This window comes from Amblyomma mixtum, chromosome 6 (genome assembly GCF_055824585.1).
Source record: "Amblyomma mixtum isolate Tamu chromosome 6, ASM5582458v1, whole genome shotgun sequence".
Lineage (NCBI taxonomy): Eukaryota > Metazoa > Arthropoda > Arachnida > Ixodida > Ixodidae > Amblyomma > Amblyomma mixtum.
Window position 1 is genome coordinate 17,994,333 of NC_143017.1, and position 26,397 is coordinate 18,020,729.

A 26,397-nucleotide genomic window follows, 5' to 3' on the forward strand; every position below is an offset into this window, starting at 1 on the left:
TTATTTGACCTGATATGAAGTTCTCTTGGCATTTTCTATGTATTCAGCAATATTTTGCACTTTTCTTTCACGAGTGGTGCGACCATCAGAACTTTGAAGATGTCAAGCATCCAAAAAATCTGCAAAAATCTTGTATGAGAAGATACAAGAGATGAAAAGAATCGCATTTTCACAACAATGTCCTGTGAAAAGTACTCCTTGAAGTCAGGTTTTGGGTTCAGAGCCATATTCAAGAGAAAACCGAAAATGCCTCTGGAAGCGTGACGTCAAATGAAGTGTTCCAGAGAGACTGCTTGGAAAGAAGATGAACAACGGAGATTTTTTTCCTTTGTACACCTGTTGGTTTCTTGCACAATTATGTTAATCAGCCCATCTATGAAGAATAACTGAAGGCACTGCATCTCAAGATCATAAATCTGAGAGTGGAGCCTGAAAATCAGGGCTGGGCACAGTGAACTATATGAATAGGGTCAAAACTGGGGAGGTCATCAGTGTGCAATTTCCGAGGGTTACTTGCCGATGTCTTCTCCGCTACTGGTTGCACTGGCACGCCCTTCACTTTCGCTGTCGGAACTTGCTGTTGACTCTTCTGACAAAGGCGGTGCAAGTTATCTTCATCTCTAAACTCATCTTCGCTTTTCTGCAAGGCCACTATACAACTTTCTGTAAAACACGGCTGCCAGAATGTAAGTCACGCCCCAGTGTTTCAGCGCCGTTTCAGGGCCTCAAAAACCATGTGATCAAAATATTTTTGCATCAGTATGGTGCTGTCATTTCTCACAAGGAAAGACAAAGACAGGCTATAATAATTCCAATCAGACACCGCGCCATTTTACCTACAGATACAGCAGGTAAAATGTTGTGCCAAGCCACGCCTGACAACTGACGAGACTCAGACTTTTGAGCTATCGGGCAATGACCGGAAAGGGTTCTAAGTGAGTTAGCAATTTTAAAAGAAAGATCAAGCTCCTATAATAAGCATCCCACAGACAGACAGACAGTTTCTACACACAGCCCAAAACAACCATGATTTACAATTTGTTATTCTCACTCTCACGATACCATGAAAACAAATTCAAAGGGAACAAAATTGATGCGAGAAAATTGTCAGAAAAGAGTTTGAAAGGTTTCTGTTTTGTTGGTTCAGTTATTTTTTTGTCCCGGACAGCACTTCTACCTATGTTAATTTTTAAGCCCATATCTGCATATGCCATATAATCTCGTTTAAGGGCCACATCCCATTTTGGACAAGATAATTAAGAGAAAAAAATAGCTTTACATTGTTTTTTACGTTTGTGCATGGGCCGCACCTTTAATGTTCGCACCCAAATTTCAATAAAAGTGCGGCCCTTACACAAGTCTATAAGGTATTTGCTCTGTCCATGCATTCCACATCTACCTGCAATTGCAATTCATTTATCTGTAGGTAGCACACGTTATTTTTAGACATAAGTGCAGTTTTATCTATCTGCACAGTCTGCAAACATGACATTCTCCAAATGTGGAACTCAGCGTTCACGACACGTCCCTGTCACCAAACACGGGCAGTCGCCCAGTCAAGCTGCTTTGAGAGCAGCTTTTTGTGGCCGTTCCCTCTTTTTAAAGCAAGTAAATATATAAATGATTTGATTATAAATATGAAACAACTGGGATGGACTGCTTAAACGTGTCCAAGGGTTTCTGAAAGAGTTGTGTGGCCATGTTAAGCTTGTTTTGCTGTTTGCTCTCACTCTTGTTTTGCCTCAGACTGAGGCAAGAGTATTTCAAAATAAAAAAAATGGAAAAAGCGTGATGGGGCAAAGTGATGAAGTAAAAACCAGCCATGGCTGCACTGTGTACTAAGCAAGCTGGTAGGTCTGCCAAAGAATGGAACACGAAGAAAGAACCTCTGGACTGCCGCTTTCTTTGAGTTATGTCCCTTGGCTGGCTTCCATAATGCTGAATGTTTGTTTCCTGTCTGAGCCAAGATGGACAGGCAACTGACTCACCAGCAGTACGTGGCTCCAATACAAAAGGCAGCACCCCTTTTGCACACACAAACAAATTCGGGGGTTACTTTTCCACTTAAGGGGTGACAAGGGTTTCAAAACTAACTTTTTCATTTATGGCTAGAATCTCATGAAATTTTGCACACAGATGCATTTTTCTCTTCTGATTCCAAAAAATGAAATCATAATTGAGCTGGTGGTCTTAAATCTTACAAAGACTGCAATGTAATTAGGAAATTTCTTATGCAGCTTTTTATGCACTTTCATCCTGTGCAGTTCATGCAGTTTCATCCTGTGTTTTATTATTCATGAGAGCTGTATACCATATGCCACCACGTAAATGGTTCAGGGCCTAGTCAAGGCACTTTGTAAGTTGCTTTTTGCCCAAGGGTCTTTTTTCTCTCTGAGAAATAAAGAATCTTCTGAACTGAATTCTAAAATGGCTTGGTTTATTGGGGTTTAATGTCCCAAAGCGACTCAGGCTATGAGGGACGCCGTAGTGAAGGGCCCCAGATGTTTCGACCACCTGGGGTTCTTTAACGTGCACTGACATTGCACAGCACACAGGGCCTCTAGAATTTCGCCCCTATCGAAATTCAGCTGCCGCGGCTGGGATCGAACCCACGTGTTTCGGGTCAGCAGCCGAGCGCCGTAACCACTGAGCCACCGCAGCGGGCGGAATTCTGAACTGAAGTGCAACAAAACAGACCAGCGAGAACTCAGTTCATCAGCAAAACAGCTGCTTAAGCCAATCACATGATCAACCTTTCTCCTTTCGCCACCGCTGTCAAAGGGATAAAAAGCGAGAAAGGGCCCCCACTGAAACACTTCTAAAACTGTGGCCACAACAAAATTAAAAAAAAAAAGAAAACAGTACCAGACACAGTTCTCTCTTCTTTTAAGAACCAGTGCCATTCAAGAGCGGACAACCACATCAATTTCTGATCTCATCAAGAATTGGTTCCATGGAGTTTCCTAGCTATGCTGACGTTTGTACAGCAGCAGAAGACGCACTAACTGCTGTCACTTGGTTCAAAATCGCAATGTCTCTATAAAAAATGAGTCTGTGATAACTGCTTGAAAGTGAATGGCAAAGTAGCTCTAGAATATACTGGCTAGTATGCCGAGCACTGGCAGCATGCCATGGGAAAGGTTTCCAATAACTGCTAACAGTCACTGATTGAGGGTGCTCTGCTCACAGGTAGTGTGTGCGCGAGCGGACAATATAGCTTAGCGCAGCCACTGCTGCGGTGCGCACGAAGGCACTATGTTTTTGGAGAGTGCTATATGTTGGGCGCGTGCTTATTGTGAGAGTTATTATTGATCTGACTGTCGCATAGCAAGAATGTCCAAGGTAAAGAGGCCTCGCAAAGAATGGGCATGCTCTGTACTGGATGTGCCGTCCCAGTGTGTCATGACAGGGGGTACTGCGGTTTGTTCACTGTGATGCATGTATTATGAGCCAATATGTAGGTTAATATGGTCCATGCTAAAATAAGTGAACAAAACAAATACACGACAGCATTTCTTGCAAGAAAGGCACAGTCCACTAAGGCTTTGAACCCTCCCAGTCAGCAGTCATTGCTCCTGATTAGTGATGCAAAACTATCGGAAAATTGACTATCGATAGTATCGAGTTTTTTTGAAACTATCGATACTGTAAAAAACTATTGATAGTGCTACTATCGATAGACTATCGATTGTATTATTGATAGTCTACGATCGATAATATTACTATGGATAATGTTATTATTGATAGTATTACTCTCGATAGTACACCTATCGATAGTCTTGCTATCGATAGTGGTACTATTGCTAGTAACGATATCGATAGTAACAATATTGATATTATGCATTTGTTGGCCAGCGATATAACCAAAACATTTGCGATACCTGATTGGTTTCACGGTCTCATGAGGTTTAACGTCGCAAAGAGACTCAAGCTCTGATGGATGCAGTAGTGGAGGTGTCCGGGTAAATTTCGACCAGCTGTGGTTCTTTAACATGCACAGGGACAGTTCAGAAAAATGCCTGGAACTACATCTGATGAAAGAACTGTGCTGGCTTACTCGACACCATCGTGCACAGCAGACGTCGTCTAGCAGATGTTGCCTTGCTGATGTAACCCCTGCAGAAATGCTTTTCACACACATGCTGCGCAACTAGGACATTCGCACGCTAACATTTTATCCAGCAACTTTACGAAGGGGAACGTCTGCAGAGCTCGGTGACGCGTAGGCTGCGAAAACGGGCGAGTCCTGTCAGCAACTCATACCATCACCTCCATACTACACGCTCGGGAAGCCAAGTTTAGGATGCAGTGGGTACGCGTGGTCGATTTTATAGAATCGATAGAACTATATATAACAAGTAGTAGCGATACGGCTATCGATAGTACTATCCATACTACTAGCGAAAGTACTAACTATCAATAGTTCCATCGACAGCGCACTATCGATAATACTATCGACACTCTTTTTTGCCATCGATAGTACTATCAATAGTTTTGCATCACTACTCCTGATGTCACATCAGCACTCTCAGTTGGCACACTAGTCAGTATATTCTAGGCACTGTAGTGTAGCCTAGCCTCTGGAATCCATACCTAAAAAACCATGTTAACACACCACAGTTTGCTAGTTAAATCGGCCAGTCATGATGGCACCTGTACTTTGTTTTTTGGATTTCCCAGCTGGCACAAGCTCCGCTTCCAGTGAATGTAGTCCTGCTGGATAGTAAGCTGTAATCTATTGACATAGGCCAACTTAAACCTCTCCTCAGTGTCCCTTTGGTGAGACATGAGTGATTATTAAGCAATGGCTGCCATTTAAAATCTCTAGTCTCCAGGCATAGCACACTGCATGCTTTATTGCAACATTAGCTGAACAGGCCATAGCACAGAATGGGAGATTTTAAATGCAACTGCCCGAGACAAAGTGAGGTGATGTCCTGTAGTGGGACCACAAGTATGAATGGGCACCCTAAGTATCAGCATAGTCCTTCAATGCTTTTTTCTGGTCACGAAACTCCTCCTAACTCTATGGGAGAGCTTCATATACCGCCCGCGCCTGCCGCGCCGCGGCGCCACGGGGCACTGAAGGGCATAATTCGGCGAGCTCAGCGCTGTCGCGACCGGTCAGGAAGCGTCGCCGCTGGTTATCAGAGTGCGAATTTCACCGCCTGCTGCTGTGTTGTGCGTTGACATCATGTAACTCGTGTGCGTGACACCATGCCGAACACTTGCTGCGTACCAGGGTGCCGGTCCGGCTACAAAGGCGTGACAGAGAAGGTCTCGTTGTTTCGCTTCCCTGCTGACAAGGAGCTGTCGCAAAAGTGGAAGCGTGCTATACCTCGGGAAGAGACTGGCGACTTCAGTTTTGATTGTATATATGCGCGTGTTTGCGAAAAGTGCTTTCACGCTGCGGACATCATTCGTGTCGAGGAAATCGCTGTGAACGGTGAAGCGGTATCATTGCAGCGGGGGAGGCCGGCGCTCCTCCCTGACGCTATCCCAAGTATTTTTGACGGCCTTCCAGGCTATTTGACAAAGTGTAAACCACGTAGGCAGTCGACAGTAGCTCGGAAACAGGTGAAACGATGTCGCGAGTTATCGTGTTCCAGCCTGCCGTCTCAAGATGCCGCCGAAGCGAGCTCGTCTGTGACAGATCCTGCACCCGCGGTTGACTGCATTGACGGTAAGCATTGCTTCTAGCCTTGTTTTTGTTTTCTTATTGTGTCTGAAAATCCGTGGCTTCCTGTCACGAGTTCGGGAGGATTAGTTTTAAACAGCATTTTAATCTTTTTGCAGCGGTAGCACTTTCGACGAGCGACAGTGGTCGGGAGCGGACCTCGGACGCGGCCTGCCAAACAGATCAAGTCGTCGGCTGTATAACTTGCGTTGAAGTGCAATCATAGAAGCGCCAACTTCGTGCCGCAAAGCAGCAGCTCTGCAAAGGCTGCAGCTCTCATGTTTCTCCTAATGACAAGCTGACAACAGTGTCAGCTGTAATCAGTTCAGGAAGAATTAAGTTTTAAAAAATTGTCGTGAATTAAAAAACAAATGCGCTGAAACTCATTGCCTCTCATGTTTGCAACGGCCACGAATGCTGATTTAGTGCATTAATACACAACAGCCAAAAATGATAGAACCCTTACATACCCGTAAGCTCAATTAAAGCAAAAATCACACGATGAAACAGCCCGCGTTCCTTGTGTGTCACATATATCCAGCCGCGACCACAGAGTCTTTCGTTGATCAAGCCATCGCGGTCATGCTTGCTACTCTTAAAATTGCGACGAAAAGGGGCAAAATAGGAAGCCCGTTGAGCAAGTCATCGTATGCTTATTTTCGAGCCCGGACGGGCATCGCGCTGCCCCAGTTCTCACAAGAAAGCTGCCTTATAAATTCAAAAGCACCGGCTGTATATACGCGTTTTGTAAGCAGACTCATGCTTGAGCTGTCAGACCAGAGTTGGGTGTTTTTGAATGGGGACTGCGGTCATGTTTCTGCTCGTATTTCGCCAACTGCAAGCTAGCGGTTACGCGCTTCAAGATTTGCGATCGAAAACAACGATACGAAGGCAAGAGAAAAGCAACTGTCCTTTTAGCGCGTATCGCTTTCTTCTGGCAATATCGTTAGCTTTTTATCGTGTCTACAACGCGATAGTGTGCTGCATCACGTTCAAAAATGTAACAGGGCCATTTTGAGAATTAACTAGAAGCTGCGCAGTTCTACACAAATCGTCTGCTTCAGAGAAGTATCTGTACGTCGCTGCGTCATCATTTCCTTCCCATTTCCCATTTCCTTCCGGATTAAAGTTCGTCATATTTTCGTTAGACTAGATTGGAAGGAAAGCTAAACCGACTGTCGCTGAAATTTTCGAGTAATCGGGTGAAAATACCTCGCGTGATGCAAAGCCGGCTGGGGCGGGCATACGGCTCCGCCTCAGCCCGGTGCCCTCCAGTGCCCAGCGGCGCCTCTAGCGGCCAGCGCTGACCCTATATGAAACTGAAGCGGGAGTTTCGTGACCAGAAAAAAGCATTGAAGGACTATGGTATCAGGCAGCCCAGATACAGTAATGTGCATCGTGTTTTGTTCCTGATATTAATGCACAGACAGGAAGAGTCAAGGAGCACAAAGAAGCCCTGGGGACAGTACTAATGTTCCACCAAAATATGCGAACCTTAGTCAAGAAAATGTATCGACAAGCAAGGACACAACTTTGCGGCCGAATCAACGAAACTGGAAACTCTGATATGACACTAGTACTGGGCCCTTTTTTTCTTCAGAGTAGTAATGGATGCACTCAGAGTAGTTTAGACAAGAAGCACAGACTGTGTCAAAAGTTCTCAGGCCAAGGGCTCCCTCCACATTGGGGTGTGTAGTGGGGAATTTACGACAACTCCCTCCAAACCATTGTACGAGTAGAAGTATTGTAGAAGAAATCGGAAGCGGGCAGAGTGGGTGAGGGAACAAACATGGGTTAATGACATTTTAGTTGAAATCAAGAGGTAGAAGGGGGCTTGGGCAGGGCAACGGAGTGGATTCCAAGAGAAGGCAAACGTAGCAGAGGGTGGCAGAAAGTTAGGTGGCCAGATGAGATTAATAAGTTTACGGGGATACGGTGGCCGCAACTGGCAAAGGACAGGGTTAATTGCGGAGACATGGGAGAGGACTTTGCCCTGCAGTGGGCATAGTCAGGCTGATGATGATGATCGTTCAAACCACTGAGAACCTCGGTAGATTCATAGGCATTTTAGGTGCCAGGATATACGCCAAAAAGCAGACCCTGTGTACTAGGAATGTTTGACGTGCCCTGTACGTGAGTATACCATAAGCTGAAGATACAGCACAACGTTCAGGGGTCAAGGAAAATGCAGAAGCAAGAGACCTTGCACGTGGAAAACTAAGGCTACAGGACACCACAGTCAAGAAAACAACGCATTTCAAAATGCCTTGCTTTGACACCTTGCTGCGTCACCTTGGGTGGTGCATCAAGGGAGGTCACCCGCAGAACACAAGCAGCATGAAAGAACTGCAAGGCTGTTTAAAATGCCCCTGGTGACAAGAAGGCCCCTGTTAAGATGAAGGGAGAAGTCTATGGAAGAGTGATGAGATAGTGAATGCTGCATGAAACTGAAGCAATGCCCCCAAGGAAGGCCAGCATGAAAAAGCTGAGAGATGTGGAATTGAGAACGCTGAGATGGATGTGTGGAGTGCCGGAAAATTCGAGAATGAAGGCTGAGATGAGGAGGGACAAAGAACACATTGGATAGAAGGTGATGAAATTGAAAGTTGATGAGAAGAGGCAGCAGAGAACTAGTAGGACGCGTACCTATGCACACATCACAAGTCACATCGCATGACTCGTCGCCACAGAGCAGGTCACCAAAAGAAGACACTGGAAGACAATGCCAAGCCCTAGTCTTTTAACCGAACCGCACGTTGCCTGGAAGTTATGAATAAAAGTCAGTTGGGAGTGTGTCTTCTTTGTGGTGTTCACATCTTCCCTATCTGTCCAAAATTCTGTAAGTCCAAAATGGTGGACGCCATCTTACACTTCAGTGATGGCCAGCAAGCAGCCTTCCACGCAGCAGGACACGCAACTTCACAGCCATTCCCAAAAGCATTGTGAGTGTTGCGGAACAATCATCCACATAATGTCACACCTTAGGATTAACACGTGCTTCATCTTGTACCCGTCATGCTGTAGGTTCCTCACAGTGACTCTAGGGACGCTGCACTTCAACACGTGACCCCCTTGCCATTTAGTTTCTAGCAATTTCATCACAGTTTTGAATGTCTTGTGCTGACAATCAGCCAAATATTATAATCATTTTCTCTTCATTTCTTCCCCTTGCACTTGGCGAATTCGATCCTGTTTATCTTTGGTATGTCTATGCGAATGTAATTTTCATCATCATCACCTTATGTCCACTGCACGGCAAAGACCTCTCCAAAATCTCTCCAATTAGCATTCTCCTGTGACAGCTGTGGCCATCCTATCCACGCAAACTTCTTAATCTTATCTGCCCACCAAACTTTCTGCCGTCCCCTGCTACGTTTGCTTTGTCTTGGAATCCACTCCGTTACCCTTAAGGACCAGCGGTTATCCTGCCTTCGCATTGCATGCCCTGCCCAAGCCCATTTCTTCCTCTTGATTTCAACTAGGATGTCATTAACCCGCGTTTGTTCCCCCACCCTCTCCGCCCTCTTTCTACCTCTCAATGTCACACCTATCAATATCCTTTTTGTACCTCTCTGCGTTGTCCATAATTTAAGTTGAAACTTTTTCGTTAGCCTCCATGTTTCTGCCCCATTGGCAAATACCAGTAAATATAAAGCTGTTGAATACTTTTCTCTTGAGGGATATTGGCAAAACTGCCATTCATGATCCGAGGTCAAACTACCAAATATGCTACACCCCATTCTTCTACTTATTTCCCTCTATTGATCCGGATCTGCAGTCACTACCTCCCCGTAGACATTACTAGCCACTTCCAGCACCTCGCTACCAATTGCAAACGGCTGTTCCCTTGCTGGACTGTTGAACATCACTTTCGTTTTCTGCATGTTAATTTTTACACCCACCGTTCAGCTCTGCCTGTATAACTCATTGATCACGCTTTGCACTTCATCTCCTGAATGACTTAGCAAGGCAATGTCATCAACAAATCACAGATTACTAAGGTGGCCTCAATTGTTCCCAATCCAGGCCTCTGAAGACTTCCTGTAAGCAGGCGGTGAATAGCATTGGCAAGATTGTGTCTCCCTGACTGCCACCCTTTCTTACTGAAATTTTATTGCTGACTTTATGGAGGACTATGGTAGCTGTGTAGCTGTTATAGACATCTCCCAGTATTTTTACATAAAGCTCTTCTACACCCTGATTCCACAATGCCTGTATGTAATTTTGTATGGGGTGAATTAGTTGCATACTGACTGCTGCATGGCTTAAACTATAAAGTGCGTTTTGTATATTCACCTCCACCCATGCCTCCTACAGCTTTTAGGGCACTTTTCTTATTTTAGCCCTTCCTCTCTGCAATCCCTGTTGCAACTTGAGGGTAAAATAATTAACAAATATTTTCTCCTTACCTCCACCTCAAGCAGTGTTTTTCTGCCAAGCTCATATCACTGTGCTTAACATCACAATTTCATGTTCCAACAAATGTCCTTACACGCTCTCTGAAGAACTGATGACTCAATCAGGTGTTCTTTAGACTCCAGTTCTAAACAAACGGCAGCCACAACATGCACTATAAACTCTATTCGGGACCACACTGAGTCCCTTTCAAAATTAGCCGTTCTTTGATTTCTAATCACACAATGTAAAAAGCGAAAACTGGCTGACATCAGAGCCTGAAATGGTGTGCAGTGCATGATGCAAATACTTTGCATACCGCACCAGCTAGTGTTCCAAGCAATTGACAAGGGTGTGTCACTGTGTTGCATTGCTCAAAGAAATATAGTGGAATGGAGGAGAGATTGACACAGTATGCTGCTTACAGAGTGCTTCCAAACCATTTTGCTTTTTTTTTTGTTTATAGTGGGTTCTTACATATATGCAGACCCTTCATTAAGCTGAGGTTCTGAAAGGCCAAAAATATTAAAAGGTTCTACCATGTCTGCCTGAAAGGGAACTCATTGCAATATCAATAATAATGCAATGTGCTTTATCAACCCACAGACTGACTGCACAAGCATGTATACTATATAGCTCTTGGAACATATGATAAACAAATGCAAATTTGTTTATTCTCGCCAATGGTCGTCGACATGCTTTAGCAAAGACGCTTTTGCCCTACCTGTCTTCCATTAAGCTCCTAATAAGAAACATGCTTGAAATGGGGCTCTTCAATTTGGGCACTTTGTATGCAGGAGGCGGCCTTAAGTTAGCCGCTCTTACTGGCTCAACATGAGAGACTAGTCTACACTGGTAGACTGGTAGACTGGTAGACACTGGTAGACTAGTCTGGGAGACTAGTCTACAGCAGTGCGGGCACGGCACTTATTTTTCTTTACTTTTAAAGCCCTTTCTAACATATGGCTGTTTACCTGAAATGTTTCGGTCATCAGTTAGTTCTTGCTCTTCAAGTTAGCGAAGAAAATTTTCTGCTCAAAGCATAAATTCTGGCAACCATTCTGGCAACCTTGTGTGTCTCTGCCTCCTACTATTGACGTCAATGCTACGAACAAAATGCACACGAACGACACCTTCAGTTTGCCAAGCTGGAAGCAAAAGGGCAACCCAAAGTGACCTGCATAATTACCGGTGCTAGAAGCATAACAGTAGCTAGCTGGCACATGTTTTACACTTGGACATCTTCCATACATTTTCAAGGCAGAAAATTCCACGGGTACTGCAGGTCACGTCCTACACAATCCTTCTCGACAAAGGGAGAATTTTTTCCTCTACAAGCCAAGTGGGAATTTGAGGGTGATAAGAATGCAATTAATTTCATTCATGTCTACAGGTGCCAAGCAACACTGCGAGTATACTTGTGTTTGTAATTACAGCACTAGAAAAATCCTGAAATTATCATGACAGTCTTGTTCGTAGTGTTTTTGTTCTGCTTCAAGAGTCGAACACGGAAACGGCAGCATGCATCCGTACCAGACATCATATTACTAAATCTAACCACTTCAATCAAAGCAGCGAGCAATCGACCGATTCGCAGTTGGAGTCAGGTGTGGCAATACCGCTCACGCTCGGCTCACGAATGATTTCTCCTCGGTCTGACAAGAGGATGTTGAAAACGCGGGAGGCAAGTACTTATCTCCCGACCGATAAGTCACTCGGTGACCCTGAAACCAGTGACAAGCCAAGCCCAGAAGCCGGCACGGAACTTCGTCTCCCATCGCGGACAGATGCAATGCATCCGGCTGCTGACCTGCTGTGCTTGCCCTGGACGACTGTCGAAGCCGGGTGGTCGTCACTCAGCCTTCGGGTCGCACGTGCGCCTCTCGTCAAGATGTTGCCGGGAGGCTTTTCGTGTCACTCGTTTGGATCGCTTCCAAGGAAAGCCTCTGTTTGGGCGCCCCCTTTACGCCCCAGTTGGTCCGTTGACACCGTCAGCTTACGTACTACGCGCCCCTTTCGACATCTGAATCGCGTTGCATTGCTCCACGAGTAGCGCAAACGGTGCGCGATCTCAAAAAAAGACACTCACTGGAAGGTCAAGCCTACGGCGCGCCCCTCCGATAGGAGAGCGGCCACTCGAAAGCATTCCCTACTTAGCGGTAAATCGCAACGATGCAAACACCGCCGGCCCCCAGCAATCTGTGGCCGAAATGCAGACCGAAACGTCCCGCACGATGATGCTTGCCGCTTAAGTGGGCGAATAAAAGCACACACAGTCTCCAAGAAAAAGTTGGTACAGCTGTGTCAACTGCTCGCAGAAACTCGTTTTACTGGCGTCGAGGGCTCGCGATGCGCTGCCAGTGAACAGATGCGTGCAAAGGCAATCGAAAACAATCAAGTGCATGTCTCCTGTACTCGAAACGACGCTAATAGACAGTGAAAATTTCTCCTTACCTGCGGCTGCGTTACCGACGATAGCCCTCTCACGGCAACACCCCACAACCAATATGGCGAACCGTGACGTCACCGGAAGCTGACTTACTTCCTGTTTTCTTGTTTTGTTTCGTCGCGTCCGCGGATGAAGTGGGTGCGGATACTGGTCAGCCGTTCGTCGCACAACTTGCTTCTTTCGAGTAGCGTCACGTCGCCGTCGTTCGGTCGGCCAACGAGTACGGCCGGCACCTATAGTAGCCTGGACGCGGAGCCGGCGCGCGCGCGCGGAAACTACGCTTCCTCCAACACCCGATACGAGTGACGCGCGCCTCCTTATAAGGGGAGCCGAGCTCTCTTGTCCCACATATTGCGCGCGCGTCGGCGGCTCTGATACGCGCTTCGATTGAACATTTGTTTCTCTTTTTTTTTTCTCTCACTGTTGCAAGTTGGGGATGCGCTTACCCGACACGCTGCACGCAGACATTTAACAAGTTTTCAGTGTACGAAGTGCGAACCTCGAAGGAGCGCGATTCGCGTTTAGCTGGGAGTAGCTCCCTCGCAAATAACGACAGTAGTTCTTGCGCAATTCGGCGATCATGCGCTTGAAGTGTTTGCGAATTGTGTAAATATGTTATTTCGTGTATTTCTTGTCACATGTCGAACGTCGCTCACGTGCATGTATACCCGTAGTCCTTAATATGAACGTACTGAATCGAAGCAGAATTTTACCTAGTTCGGTGCTGTCATTTCTGAACGCCGACTATTTTATACAATGTCAGGACAAATATCGCTGTCACAACTTTAAAAAAGCTTTGGTATATGAATTAACGCTACCGATGGAGCAATATTAATTCCCTTACGCAAACAGTGCTGTTTATAATCATGTTATTATATGTTATTATTAATATTGTATTAATTATTATTATAAATTATTCATAATATCTTTGCTGACAGTCAGACAGAAGAAACAAGAGTAAAGCAACGTTGCGAATGAGCGCATTACGTCGGCAAAAAGTGCAACGAATGCATCCCCAAGGAAAGTTGATTGATGGGGCTGTGGAGTTAATATCCAATTTTCAGCGCAAATTTCAGATTATTATTTCTGGTTGCGCGGTTCATTGCATATTTATATGTATTCTATGAATGTCTGCGGGAATCACAGCAGTGGCAGAGTTTGCTTCTACTGTGTCGTCTAACCGAAGCTCCGCAGGAATAAACAAGCACCGCACATCGTCCGACCGACACTGCTACTGCGCGCAGTGCGCTGTGTCGCCTAGCTCAACATGCCTGTACGACAACGTTAGCTGTTATCAGGCGTGAACTGGTACTCGGGCTGGAGAAAAGTAAGAGTGAACTGAGCCGTAAATATCTTCATCGTTGCATTGCTTTCCAAACAGTTAAAAGTGAAAGATCCCATCTCGAAGTTCCGGCTCGACGCAGACTGAGTCTCGAGGTTGAGTATATACTCGCGACGTATAAAGGCGCACGGTGAAATCGTGGAAAGCGTGTAGGCGCTCGCATGCAGCTTCGAGACTGGGACCCACCTGTCTAGAATCATGGCTCCTCCGGCGCCGCCGTCCCAACGCACTGTGCGCGGCGGATGCTTCCCACTGCGGCGGGGCCGGGGGCGTAGCGCGGGGGTCGCGCGTCGACGGCGGTGGGGCGCCATCGCCGCACACAGCCATTCGCGTTCAAATGCGGCACGGCTGCTACGCGACTGGAGACACGTTCGTAGTGGGGAAGCTGCCGTTACGGCCTTTGAAATTAGTGTGCGCTAATTATTTTACGAAAGGCGGAGAAAGGGCAGAAACGACGGGACAGGTGTCTGTTCTTACTCGGTCCTCACCAATTAAGCGCATACTTTAAAAAAAAAAAGGCAGTGGAAAACACTCATTGTGAGCTTGAGCACGTGTTCGTGGAAATAAATGCTTATGGGGAAGGCCGAGTATAGTGCTTAACTACCCGCTCGTCATTTGAACCGCGCCGTGACGGAAGACATGAATTAGGAGGGAGTGAAAGAAGAATTAAGCTCCCGATTAGTTCGACCCCCTGTTCTTCATCAACGTGCGCGAGAGAGCACACGCCAAGCAAAGCTTGCTGCTGGCGTGAACTTGTTGCGGCTGCTCTGTCGCCGCTGCGGGCGGGCCCGAATGAACGACGACCGGTCGACGGTGAAACGAAACTATGCCGCGACAGGTGCTCGCGAGGGTTGGCAGTGCAGCGGCTTTTGTTCCTTCTTGTGTTGGCGATGGGCGCTTCCATATCAGTCACCACAGGAAACCTCGTCATGGAAGCACGAGAGGAAAAGGTATTGCAATCCTTAACTCCGGCGCCCAAGGCCTTCCGCGGGTATGCCGACGACTGCTCTTGCAAGCTACTGAAAGGTAGGTAGGCAGGTAAGGTTCACTTTATTTCGGAAAAGTGCAAACACTCTTTAGAATAAGCAACATGCCAAAAGCTAAAGAAGATAGCTTGAAGATGCCTGTGGCTCATCTAAAAGCCATTACAAAAATAAATAAAATAAACACATACATACAACGGTGGCAGGTCGCATACGAGCACACTATAGTAAACAAATTATAATATTTACGGTTGAAGAGATTGTTATACAGAGAGGTAGTTTTGAAACTAGCAAAAACATTACAACTAAACAAAATGCATTTGAAAGTGACACACTGGTGAGTCGATGACTAACAGGAAAAGGACATCGATACATACACAAACTACAATATATAGCAAGAAGTTGTGGATTATTATTTACAAAGTACCCTCTTAAATCATGTGGTCGGAGGTTATACATGCTTAGCTGGTTAGATTCGTAGCTGTTTAGAGCATGAGTTATAAGGAAATTAAGTGCTTGTTTGCCATAATTTGCTCTAGCGCGTGCAAGTGTCCATTTCTCAGTGGATCGGGTTTGAACATACTTTTCTATGGGCTTTAACATTGCGATATGAAGCAAAAAATAACATATTGATGGTGAAGAAAATTTGAGGTAGCATAGTAAGCGGTACTCGAGAAAAACATTTACACGAATTACTTCATACTGAGTAAATAATTCAGCCGTATGGGCAGTAAAACTGGCACCTGCGATAATCCTGATAGCTTTGAAGAATTACAATTTTCTGCAGATTCGTTTTGGATGTGGTAGCCCAAACTATGTGGCAAATAGTTAATGTGTGATTGGAATAGGGCATGATAAATCATTCGTTTTATACAGGGAGGAAATTCAGTGCGGTACTGAGCAAGAAAAACGCGTCACGGTTACATGAACCGAGCAGTTGACCCAAGCTTGAAGTTTAAGGTCAAATTTTAGCAAGCCCAGATAAGGCAAACACGTCCTGAGTATGACCTCAGAATGGTAACATCAGGATTTCCAGATGTCCTCAGATTGTCTCTGCTCGGTCCTCAAGCAGTCAAACTGCGATCCATTTGTCCACCCGCAGAGCATTCTGAGGATATGTCTTGAGGATCATGTTTGGAGACGACGTTTTAACGCGACAGCGTCGAGGAGCGCAGAAAATCCGGCGTCGTTGGCCGTGACCGAAAAACCCCCAGAGAGCAACCTATAGGAGGAGGCATGTGGGCCACCTAGGTCACGTGGCGTCATGGCAACGTGCTCACCGCATTGTGCGCACCGTGGCAGGTGGCAGTTAGATTAACGATTGGTCGCTCGGAAAGAGCAACATCGGTCGCACAAGTCCCAACGGTAGCTGCGCCTGCCATCGCAGGGCAGTGGCGTATCGCTTAACCGCTGCACCAATGCGCCGGGAGTGGTGAGCCAGGAGGCAACAACAGAGGACTTGCAGGGGATAAAAACTGATGCCTTATGTACATGAATTTACATGTTTACAAGTTGAGCAGTGTGCTCAACAACATGGAACTGGCTAACACTACGGGAGGCCCTTACTCCGCATACCCGAAGATGCATTACATCTGACCATAGCCCAGAACACTTTTCTGGGGCTCCGGGACCCAACTTTAACGACATATGGGCCCGACCCACGTTCTTCAGCATCCATTCATGCCAAACTCTTAGAACAATTGGTTATCAGCCGTGTGGTCCGCCCTCCAATTTCCTTAAGGCACATAATCCTCTCTCAAATATGCATAGTGTAAAAAGGACGTCAGTTTCACTTAAAACATCGTGCATTCCGAGAACGGACACACAAATGGATTGGCTCCCTTGGTTACGTGCCACGCCCCACACTTCCACTGTATTAGAAAAACTCTCTCCCTATAAAAGAAAAAGGAAACGCATAAAAAACACACAACAAAACACTTCACGGTTGCGCCGGTCTTCCCAGGACCCGTGACCCTGACGCCTCTCGGAATTAGGGCAGTTATCGGTCCCAAACGCGGGCCGCGACCGTCGCGAACGACAACCGGGAGCGCCGAACCGCGTTCCCATGCAAGTCGCATTTCCGCGGACTGCTGACCCAGCAGACGCCCCCCGGAGTCTGGCCGGCGGCATAACTCAACTGGCCGTCACTGTCTTAAAGCTAGAGGCAGCATTCGCTCTGTCCGGCGGCGTCTCCTACGCAAGCCCGCTTCTCGAGAACTGTTGATGTTCCGGCTTTCGAGCTTTGGCGCCATCACCGAACACAAGCTAGCCACACCGTCGCCGACAACTCTCATTTATCTGCCCCCGTCCAGAGTTAGCACCTCACTCCGCTTCGTCTGGCAGTATTCCTTTTTCAAGAGAGCTGTCGACATGCGACACATTGTCGGCGCAAAACTCTTACAGCTCCTAGTACATCTGGCGCGAAGCGGCCCTGACGAGAAACAAACCCCGCGACACCGCCACTCGCGTCTTTCCCCGAAAGGGGACATTCGGAGGCTCAGGCGAGCCGGCCACTCTCTGCATCTGCCGCTTCCCGCTTTGCGCACTCCCCGCAGCCCCCTGCCGGGGGGTTTCTGGAGTCTGCAGCGGCGGGACACGACGGACGGTCTTAATGACCCCGCGCGCATCCACAGATCTCTTTGTGGCCCGCTCAACGGCGAAGCAAACTTCCCTTACTGTGAAGGTGAAGGTTGCGCAAACACGGGACGAACCACAAAGAAGAGACACAGAGACACACACGCGCGCACTATCAAACTTCCCTTAGCCGCAAGGAAAGAGGGGGAGGGGGACGTAAATACAGATAGTGCATGCTAGCCTTCTACATAGAGAATGAACAATTCTGCACGTATAGCCATTACTCCTAAGTTATTGCTCCATTCCGTTAAGGTGGAGCCTAAGTGGTCCCTCCAGTTTTTTAGTACTACTTCAGGATTTGTATAAAAAGTAGGCGTGTGCGAATATTCGAAATTTTCGAATTCGAATATTATATTTTAGTATTCGTATTCGATTCGAAATCCAAGTATTCGTGCTGTTTCGAATATTCGACACCACGCGAATATTCGTATCAAGCCGAATATTCTACTGCGAGCACCGGCGTTCATTTCGATCCGCAAGCCTATCGACAGAGACATGACAACATGGCGGCGCCCAGAGCAATGCGTAACGTTGGGCCATGCTGTGCACGAAATACCTCGCAATACGAGCCAGTTCAGTGCCAATTGAGAGGGCATTTTCTTTGGCTGGAGAAGTTGTTTCAGCTATAGAAGGGAACTACTACTGCCTGACCAAGTGGAGAAGCCAGTTTTCCTTCACGACAACCTCTTATGTTCATCCCAGCAACGCGCTTTCGAACTTATGGCAAGCTAGCCTTGATCAATGCTGTGTACCAGCCATCTTCTCTGATATTTCCACTCTTCTAAGAACAATGTTCGAGACTTTGATACTTTTTGTGCAGCCACACACACCTTTTGTGCTCATTTCATCACTGATAGTTGAACTGTGATGTTCTTGGGTGCTCAATTAAATGTTTTGTAGTGGTTAAATGCGTCTGTCCTTGATTATTCGATATTCGGAACCAAGTATTCGTATTCGATTCGTATTCGAAAAATTTGATATTCGCACACCACTAATAAAAAGCTTTGTTTTCATAGGAGTGCTACATTCAATGCTAATGTAACGGAGGCCCACGGAGGAGTTGGAAAGTTGGTACGGCATCTGTTTTAGCAGGACCCAACTGGACTCCACAATGGCTGACGTCATGACCTAGGAAAAGGAGCTCCTCATTAACAAAGTGGTAGTTCTCGGGCTTTAACGTCCGGCCGGCAGATGTCATAGCCTGTAGCACGGTCAAGAGGCGCTGGAGGTCATCTCCGAACGTTGGCGAAACTACAACATCGTCAAGGTGTACCAAGCACGTCTGCCATTTCAGGCCCGACAAAACAGCGTGCATCATTCTCTGAAATGATGCCGGAGCCGAAAACAGACCGAAAGGAAGACCTTGAACTCATAAAGGCTATCCGGCGTCACGAACGCTGTCTTCTCGCAATCCCGTTCGTCAGCTTCGATCTGCCAGTACCACTGTGTTTAAGTCCAGCGAAGAAAAGTAGCGCGCGTGCCGCAGCCGGTCAAGAGAGTCGTCAATGCGTGGTAACGAGTAGACGTCTTTTTTAAAACCTCGTTAAACTTCCAGTAGTCAACGCAAAATCGCAAACTGCCATCTTTCTTCTTAACCAAAACCACAGGCGAAGCCCACGGGCTCCTGGAAGGCTGGATAGCCCCATCCTGCAGCATTTCTTGGACTTGCTCAGCTATGGCTTCACGCTCCCGCAGTGAGACACGGTATGGGTTTTGTCGAACCGGTCGGGTACTGTAGTCCGTTATTATACGGTGCTTAGCGAGAGGCATCGTTTGACTGCCGACGTAGACGAGAAACAGTCTTGGAACTGATGCAGAAGACTGTCGCGAATTGGGGTGACGCGTCCCCGACTGCTGGAGGGGACCGCTTTCGCGTGCACGTTCGAAGAAGAAAACAAACGAATCAAACAAAACAAAACGAAGCCGTGTTTATACTTTAAAGGAAAGGAGCCAATAAAAAGAAGCGAAAACACCAAGGAAAACACACACTAGACACGCGTACAACACTACGGAAAAAAGGAGAGAGTTCACCGGATACAAAGCGTCCCAGGTGGAGCGGGAATGCCTTGCACGTAGCACAGACGCGGGTTGTCGACTTGCGATGCGTCGCTGGCGTTGAGTCCAGGGAAGCGGTGGTAGAGAGCCAGGAGATGAGGAACGGAGATGGACACAGGAGACGCTGACGAACTCCTGACAGCCGCCCCCAAGAACTGGGCAGCTGCAGCAGGAAAACTGTAGCCAGGTCTTGTCGACCGCGTTCCACAAATACCGCAGGCTTGTGCAGCCTATCCCAGGAAGCCTTGACAGCAAGGACTCTCAATCCTTCTGCTGCCTCTTCCGACCTCGAAAGGGACGCAGTTGGCCTGCGTCGTTGATTCAAGGGAAGTCCGCGGCAGCACAGACCCGAAGTCTGACGGCTGCCACCTCCACGCTTGAATGAGGCTCAATGGTCTTGCGTCGATGATTCAAGGGAAGTCACTGGCAGCTCGGACCCAACGTCCGACAGCTGCCACTTCCACGCTTGAGTGGCCAGACTTGTGGTGCGGTGTCTTCCTCAACACTTCGGTTTGCTGACACGTAGCTCTACGCTCCTCGTGCCTGCCTCGCGCACACCACTCGCACGCGCACATGCGCAACGCGGGGCTGGCACGCACGGCGCTCCGCTGTCCGACGCACCACTGCCGTCACGCCGCGTTCCAAAAATCCCTCGACAGTGTGGTGTGCACATCACAAAGACCGACTAGTCTTTTACTCTCGGTTGAGGGTAAGCCTAAGTTCACGTCAAGGACCAAGTGGGGTGTGCGACAGGTGGACGTTTCACTCTTGAGGGGAAGCCAGTCGTGAGTTTTGGCGGTGCCCTCGAAGTATGCGACCGCGGCGCCCTTGGCGATGTGTTGCCGTTCGGTTGCGAAATTCGTTAGAGGGATATCTGCCAGGCCGTTGCGTAGCGTTACGATACCTCTCTCGATGCAGACCCCATGAGAGAGCACAAGCGCAGTGTTCTGTTCTGCTACGCCGTCAGCACTGCGCCGGTCTTCACAAATGACGATAACGAGGGCACAGGATCGCGGAGGCATGGTCACATCCGTGCCGATGATGAGCAGGGCCGTTCTGTATGGTTCGGTGTCGGCTGAAGCTGTTCCAGGGGCGAAAATGCTACCAGACGACCAGGAAGGTTTATGATGGCACCATGCTCGCGCAAGAAGTCCATTCCGAGGATCAGGTCCTTGCACCCGTGCGGCAGAGCAACAAAAGTGGCAACAAAAGCAGAGTTGGCAATGGTGACTCGAGCAGCGCACCTTCCGACAGGCGTCATGAGGTGACCGCCAGCAGTACGAATTTGAGGTCCATCCCATTCTGTGTTCACCTTGCTGAGGCGATCCGCGAAGTGATTGCTTAAAATTACGAGGAACTTTAGCGGCTAAAGTGGTGAAAGGCGAAAGCCTGAGAGTTGCATTTTGCTACGCGATTGTTCACTGCACATTTTGTTGGTGCATTAATTAACTGCCAATTAATGACGCTTAAGCTTCGCCTTTAGGAGTGGAACGCGACAGCGTGTTGTAGCGCTGCCACGGAGTCCAAGGAACGCCGCCACTCGTTCGGCGCGATGCGTTGCCCTTCGAACTCAACGCTTTTTGAGGAAAGGAAATGGGACTGTAATTCTCTGTCATCTCGGTGGACACCTGAGCCGCACCGTACAGGAAGGAAGCAAGTGTGAGTGAAAGAAGAAAGAGGGGCCGTAATGAAGAAAATGAAAATTGTATTTGAGGAAAGGAAATTGCGCAGTAACTGTCTCAAATATTTCGGTGGACACCCGTCAAAATTAGCGCGCGGTGACGTCACGACAATTTGGACCAATCTGAAACGCGGACAAATACGCCTTACTCGTTGGTAAATTGGTTTTTGAGGAAATGAAATGCATCTTTCTCTCATATCTCGGTGGACACCTAAACCTCGCCGTAATGGGAAGGGAGGAAGATGGGAGTGAACGAAGACACCGTATTCACTAGACGCACCTTTGTTCATTCCAAACCATCGAGCTGGCATGGCGCAGTGGTAGCGGGCTCGACTCGCACTCCGGAGACCGGGGTTCGATTCCCAAGCTCGGCCAATTTCTTACTCGGTTTTATTTATTTATGTGGTCTGACTAGAAAGGTTAATTCGACTAATTGGTTGAGTAAGCAATTAGCGATCCCTTTAATTGGTTGCATGGTTAGTAGCCAAAGTACAATTGGCCCCGTTTGAAATTCGCGCACTGTGACGTCACGACCGTTTCGACCAACTGAAAAGCCTGACATTTCTGTCGACAGCTCCTGCTTACAACGATGAGGCATTAAAGGCTTTCGCCTTAATATTGAAAAGTCCGCGCCCTTATCAACTATAGAGCCGTCAGTGGGTGCCCGTAAACATGAACGCGGAGGTCGGCGCTAACAGCTGTATCGGTCTCAGGGAAATTGGGTGTCACAGAATCAGGCTGCGGCGTCGGGATCTCGGCATCGCGCTCCGGCGGCATTCGGGGGTCTTCGTAATATCTGCTGTCAGCAACCTTCCCCCCTGAGGTCGCCGTTTTCAGTTCCCTCGGCGCGAGCTTGGAGACCGGCCCCGCAGTCCATCTGCGAAAGCCTGGCGGCTGGGCGACGTGATGCGTGCGGGAGACGGAGATCGTGGTCGGCGGGTAGATTTAGTGTCACGGGCAGCAAGGTATGCCTCTATTTCGTGGGGTCGCTCATCGAAACGGGGACAGGGAGCGTCACATGGGAAACCCCGGAGGCCGATTTCACGTTAGGGGAAAAGGCGATACAGGTGGCCGGCTCCCCCGCAATAGTAGCAGAGCGGCTGCTGGTCAGAAGTGCGCCAAGCAGTCGCCTTCCGGGCCGGTGGACAAAATGCAGGTCTTCGCGGGGGCCGCTGGTGGAATGACGGCGGCGGGTGGTATGGCAAACGTTGCACAGGTGGCAACTCGGAACGGAGAACCGCGGCGGAGCTCATGGGGCGCGTGACTCCGGCATGACTGGAGGAGGCGGTGAAAATGCACGTCTCGGCCCGGCCCGACCCACGGGCCGGGCCAGGCCGAGAGGTGATCTGTTTTGTCAGGCCTAGGCCGGGCCCGGGCCTGAAGTTGCGAGCCCGGGCCGGGCTCGGGCATAAAGCTGCGGACCCGAGTCGGGCTTGGGTCCGTACAGAAACGGCTGGTGTCCGACTATTCATTCACTATTGCAGAGTGAAATACACAACTGCGGCATTGGACTAGCGACACAGATGAGCTATGGGTTATACGCGCTGAGAAAAAATCTAAGTTTTATTCATTGACATTTATTTGCTTATTTCCACACCGCGGTGACTTAGTGGTCAAGGCGCTTGATTACTGAGCCGGGGAATCAGGGTTTGCTCCCAGCCTCGGCGGCCGCATTTCTATTTAGGCGGCAAGCATCACAGCTATGTACTTTGTAAAACGGAGAGTTGAGCTAGTTGGTACATGTTTCTTGGAAAAAACAGCGCTGTACTTTGTAGTATCATTGCTCGTTGAAGAAATCCAGGTGGTCGAAATGATCCGGAGCCCTCTGCTTTGGTGTCTCTCACAGCCTGACTCCCCTTAGGCCCTTAAGCCCCAGAAACATACCTTTTATTTTATAGCTATGTTTTTCTCATGTGAGAAAATTCACAAACTAAAGCGCTTTTGGTTTTCTTTTTGATCAGCTGACCGGAACGTCTCGTAAATGAAATAGCCACAAAAGCTCGCGAGAGTTTGTAAATCTAATCTATAACCACATCTATCCTTTCTGGTTTCTTCAGCCTGATTGTCATGACAAGTGTTTTGCCCTGTAAGTTATCACGTGGTTCGCACGTTATCTCCTGCTCCACAAGTAAGAGTAATATTCAACCGGTCTTAATTGGCCATTGATCGTTCGTCATCCAAAAACATGCCTATACACTATTAGAAACGCATTCGGAAAGAACATATTAGTTTAGGACGCTTATAGTATTCAAAGCATACATCGTGAAATACTGAAGTCTTTTAGCTTTTCGTTTCTGCTGAAATGCGACCAGTTCGGCTGTGAGTTCAACCTGGCTGTGAGATCACGTTCACTAAAAAATGCCATCCCACTGCTTGCTAGGCAGCTTTAATGTTTTTACTTCCGGGTGGCAAAATATAACTGATTAAAATCATGGGGGAATGCGAAGTAGTCTATTACGCGCGTATGCAGCCCTTTTCATTTGGCCCGCCACGGTGGCTCAGTGGTTACGGCGCTCGGCTGCTGACCCGAAAGACGCGGGTTCGATCCCGGCCTCGGCGGCCGAATTTCGATGGAGGCGAAATTCTAGAGGCCCGTGTACTGTGCGATGTCAGTACACGTTAAGTAACCCCAGGTGGTCGAAATTTCCGGAGCCCTTCACTACGGCGTCCCTTATAGTTGCTTCGGAACGTTAAACAACCTTTTTTATTTGGATCTCGGTACTTCCGAGTTTATCTTTGCGCACCTACACGAGATCGCTGTCTAAAAGACGGGTCTGGTGAGCGCTACTCTTAATCTCTTCCTTCCGGGTTAAAAAGAACCAACTTTCTGCAAGCCAAACTGTGGTTTCAGACCCTTTGTCGGTCAATTTCTTATCGGTGTAGTAGCAGTCTACTTGTTCAGAGCAAGCAGTGTACCTCAAGCATTACTGTGAAACGGGCCGGGCCCAGGCTGGGCTTCACTCCGGGATTCACGGGCCGGGCCGGGCTTGCTAGAGCGATAATTTAGCGGGCCTGGGTCGGGCCCGAGCTTGAAGCCGTGTGCCTGGGCCCGGCTCGGGTTTCAGGTCTCGAGCCCGGGCTGGGCTTGGGCCTCAGATTGAGGCCCGTGCAGTGCTATATACTTGGAATAAAACCTCGGCCACTCAACCGCCCAACTCTACGTCTGCGACGGGTTTTCATCTGGTTCGTGAAAATATGACCATTTGGTTTCAGACGTGTCCTATGCTTTTCGCCCCCCAGACCAGTCAGGCAACGGACCGCCTGGAAGAAAAATTTGCCATTGCTACATGAATTTTTCACATGTGGTGCAGTAATAAGACAAAGGCACCTCAGAGACTTTGCAGTTCTTGTCCTGAGTGGCTTAGCAAGGAAATGTCATCAGCGAATCGCAAATTACTCAGGTATTCTCCATTAACTCTTCTGCCCAACTGTTCCCATTCCAGTCTCCGGAATACCTCCTGTAAGCAAGCCGTGGAGAGCATTGACGAGATCCTGTCTCCCTGCCTGACAACTTTCCGTATTGGAATTTTATTGCTGACTTTATAGAGAACTGTAGTAGCTGTGCAATCGTTATAAATATCTTCCAATATTTTCACATAACACTCTTCCGCACCCTGATTCCGCAATGCCTGCATGACAGCTGAGGTTTCCACTGAGTCAAATGCTTTCTCGTAATCAATGAAGGATATATACAGCGGTTGGTTATATTCTGCGCATTTCTCTATCACCTGATTGATAGTTTGAATGTGGTCTATTGTCGAGTATCCTTTACGAAAGCCTGCCTGATCATTTGGTTGACTAAAGTCCACGGTTGTCTTGACTCTATTAGCGATTACCTTAGTAAATACCTTGTAGGCAACGGACAATAAGCTGATCGGTCTGTAATTCTTCAAGTCCTTGACGTCTCCTTTCTTATGAATTAAGATAATGTTAGCGTTCTTCCAAGCTTCTGGTACTCTCGAGGTCACAAGGCATTGCGTATACAGGGTGGCTAGTTTTTGTAGCACAATCTTTCCTCCGTCCTTCAACAAATCTACTGTTACCTGATCCTTACCAGCTGCTTTCCCCCTTTGCATTGCTCCTAAGGCTTTCTTTACTTCCTCCTTTGTTACTGGCGGGATGTCCCATTGCTGTGCTCGACGGCCTCCCTCAGTAACTTGATGATTACATTCACTACTGTATAGATTTGTGTAGAACTCTTCGGCTAATTCAACTATCTTATCCCTATTGCTGATGACATTGCCCTGTTTGTCTTTTAGCGCATACATCTGGTTTTTACCTATGCCTAGTTCTCTCTTCACTGATTTTAGGCTACCTCCGTTCCTTAGAGCATGCTCGATTTTCTCCATGTTAAACTTTCTTATGTCGGCTACCTTGCGCTTATTCGATAGCTCTGCTAGTTCTATCCTGTCTGTGGAGTTAGACGTCCTCATGCTTTGGCGTTTCTTAATCATATCTTTAGTCCCCTGAGATAGCTTGCTGGTATCCTGTCGAACCATCCTACCACCTACTTCTGCGGCGCACTCTGTAACGATAGCTGTGAGATTAGCATTCATTGTTGCAACACTACGGTCGTCTTCTTCAGTTAAAGCGGAAAATCTGTTCTGCAGCGACATTCTGAATTCCTCTACCTTCCCTCTTAATGATAACTCGTTAATAGCCTTACGCTTCACTAGTTTCCTCCGTTCCCTCTTGAAATCTAAGCTAATACGAGACCTTACCATTCTGTGGTCGCTAGAACGGACCTTTCCGAGGACCTCCACATAGGCTGAGCGCACAGTATGAAGTGTATTTCCTTTTTAGTCTCACCATTGGGGCTCTGCCACGTCCACTTCCTGTTGGCTTGTTTGCGGAAGAAGGTATCCATGATCCGTAAATTATTTCTGTCTGCGAACTCTACTAATAATTCTCCCCTGCTATTCCTAGAACCTATGCCATAGTCACCTACCGCCTGGTCTCCAGACTGCTTTTTACCTACCTTCGCATTAACTCATTAGGGACCAAGAAAAATCTAACGTAGGGATTCTCTTCAGTTTTAGCTCATAATGCTCCTTTACAAAGAAAAACATATTTCTGAAATTTCGTCACAATTGCTTCTTCCGTTCCGAAGTTACACGTGTACTTTCTATAGTATGCTGGGTCTTCCCCACAGCACATGTATCTGTTTTGCTCCACTCCTAC

At 47.7% G+C, this 26,397-nt stretch overlaps 1 protein-coding gene across 4 annotated transcripts in view; it reads right to left on the minus strand.

The window, feature by feature from the left end:
• The window catches only part of rhea (Talin_middle and talin-RS domain-containing protein rhea), a 188,081-nt gene extending 173,927 nt beyond the window's left edge, over positions 1 to 14,154 (minus strand). Inside the window, exon 1 of one of the 4 annotated variants that reach the window (XM_089547598.1) lies at positions 14,050 to 14,153. In XM_089547598.1, coding sequence (XP_089403724.1) covers positions 14,050 to 14,063 — 14 coding nt within the window. In that variant the 5' untranslated portion in view covers positions 14,064 to 14,153. Of the gene's footprint in view, positions 1 to 12,526; positions 12,801 to 14,049 lie in introns of those variants that run through there. The other 3 variants (XM_089547600.1, XM_089547599.1, XM_089547602.1) reach the window with 3 other exon arrangements.
• Positions 14,155 to 26,397: the final 12,243 nt, after the last annotated feature.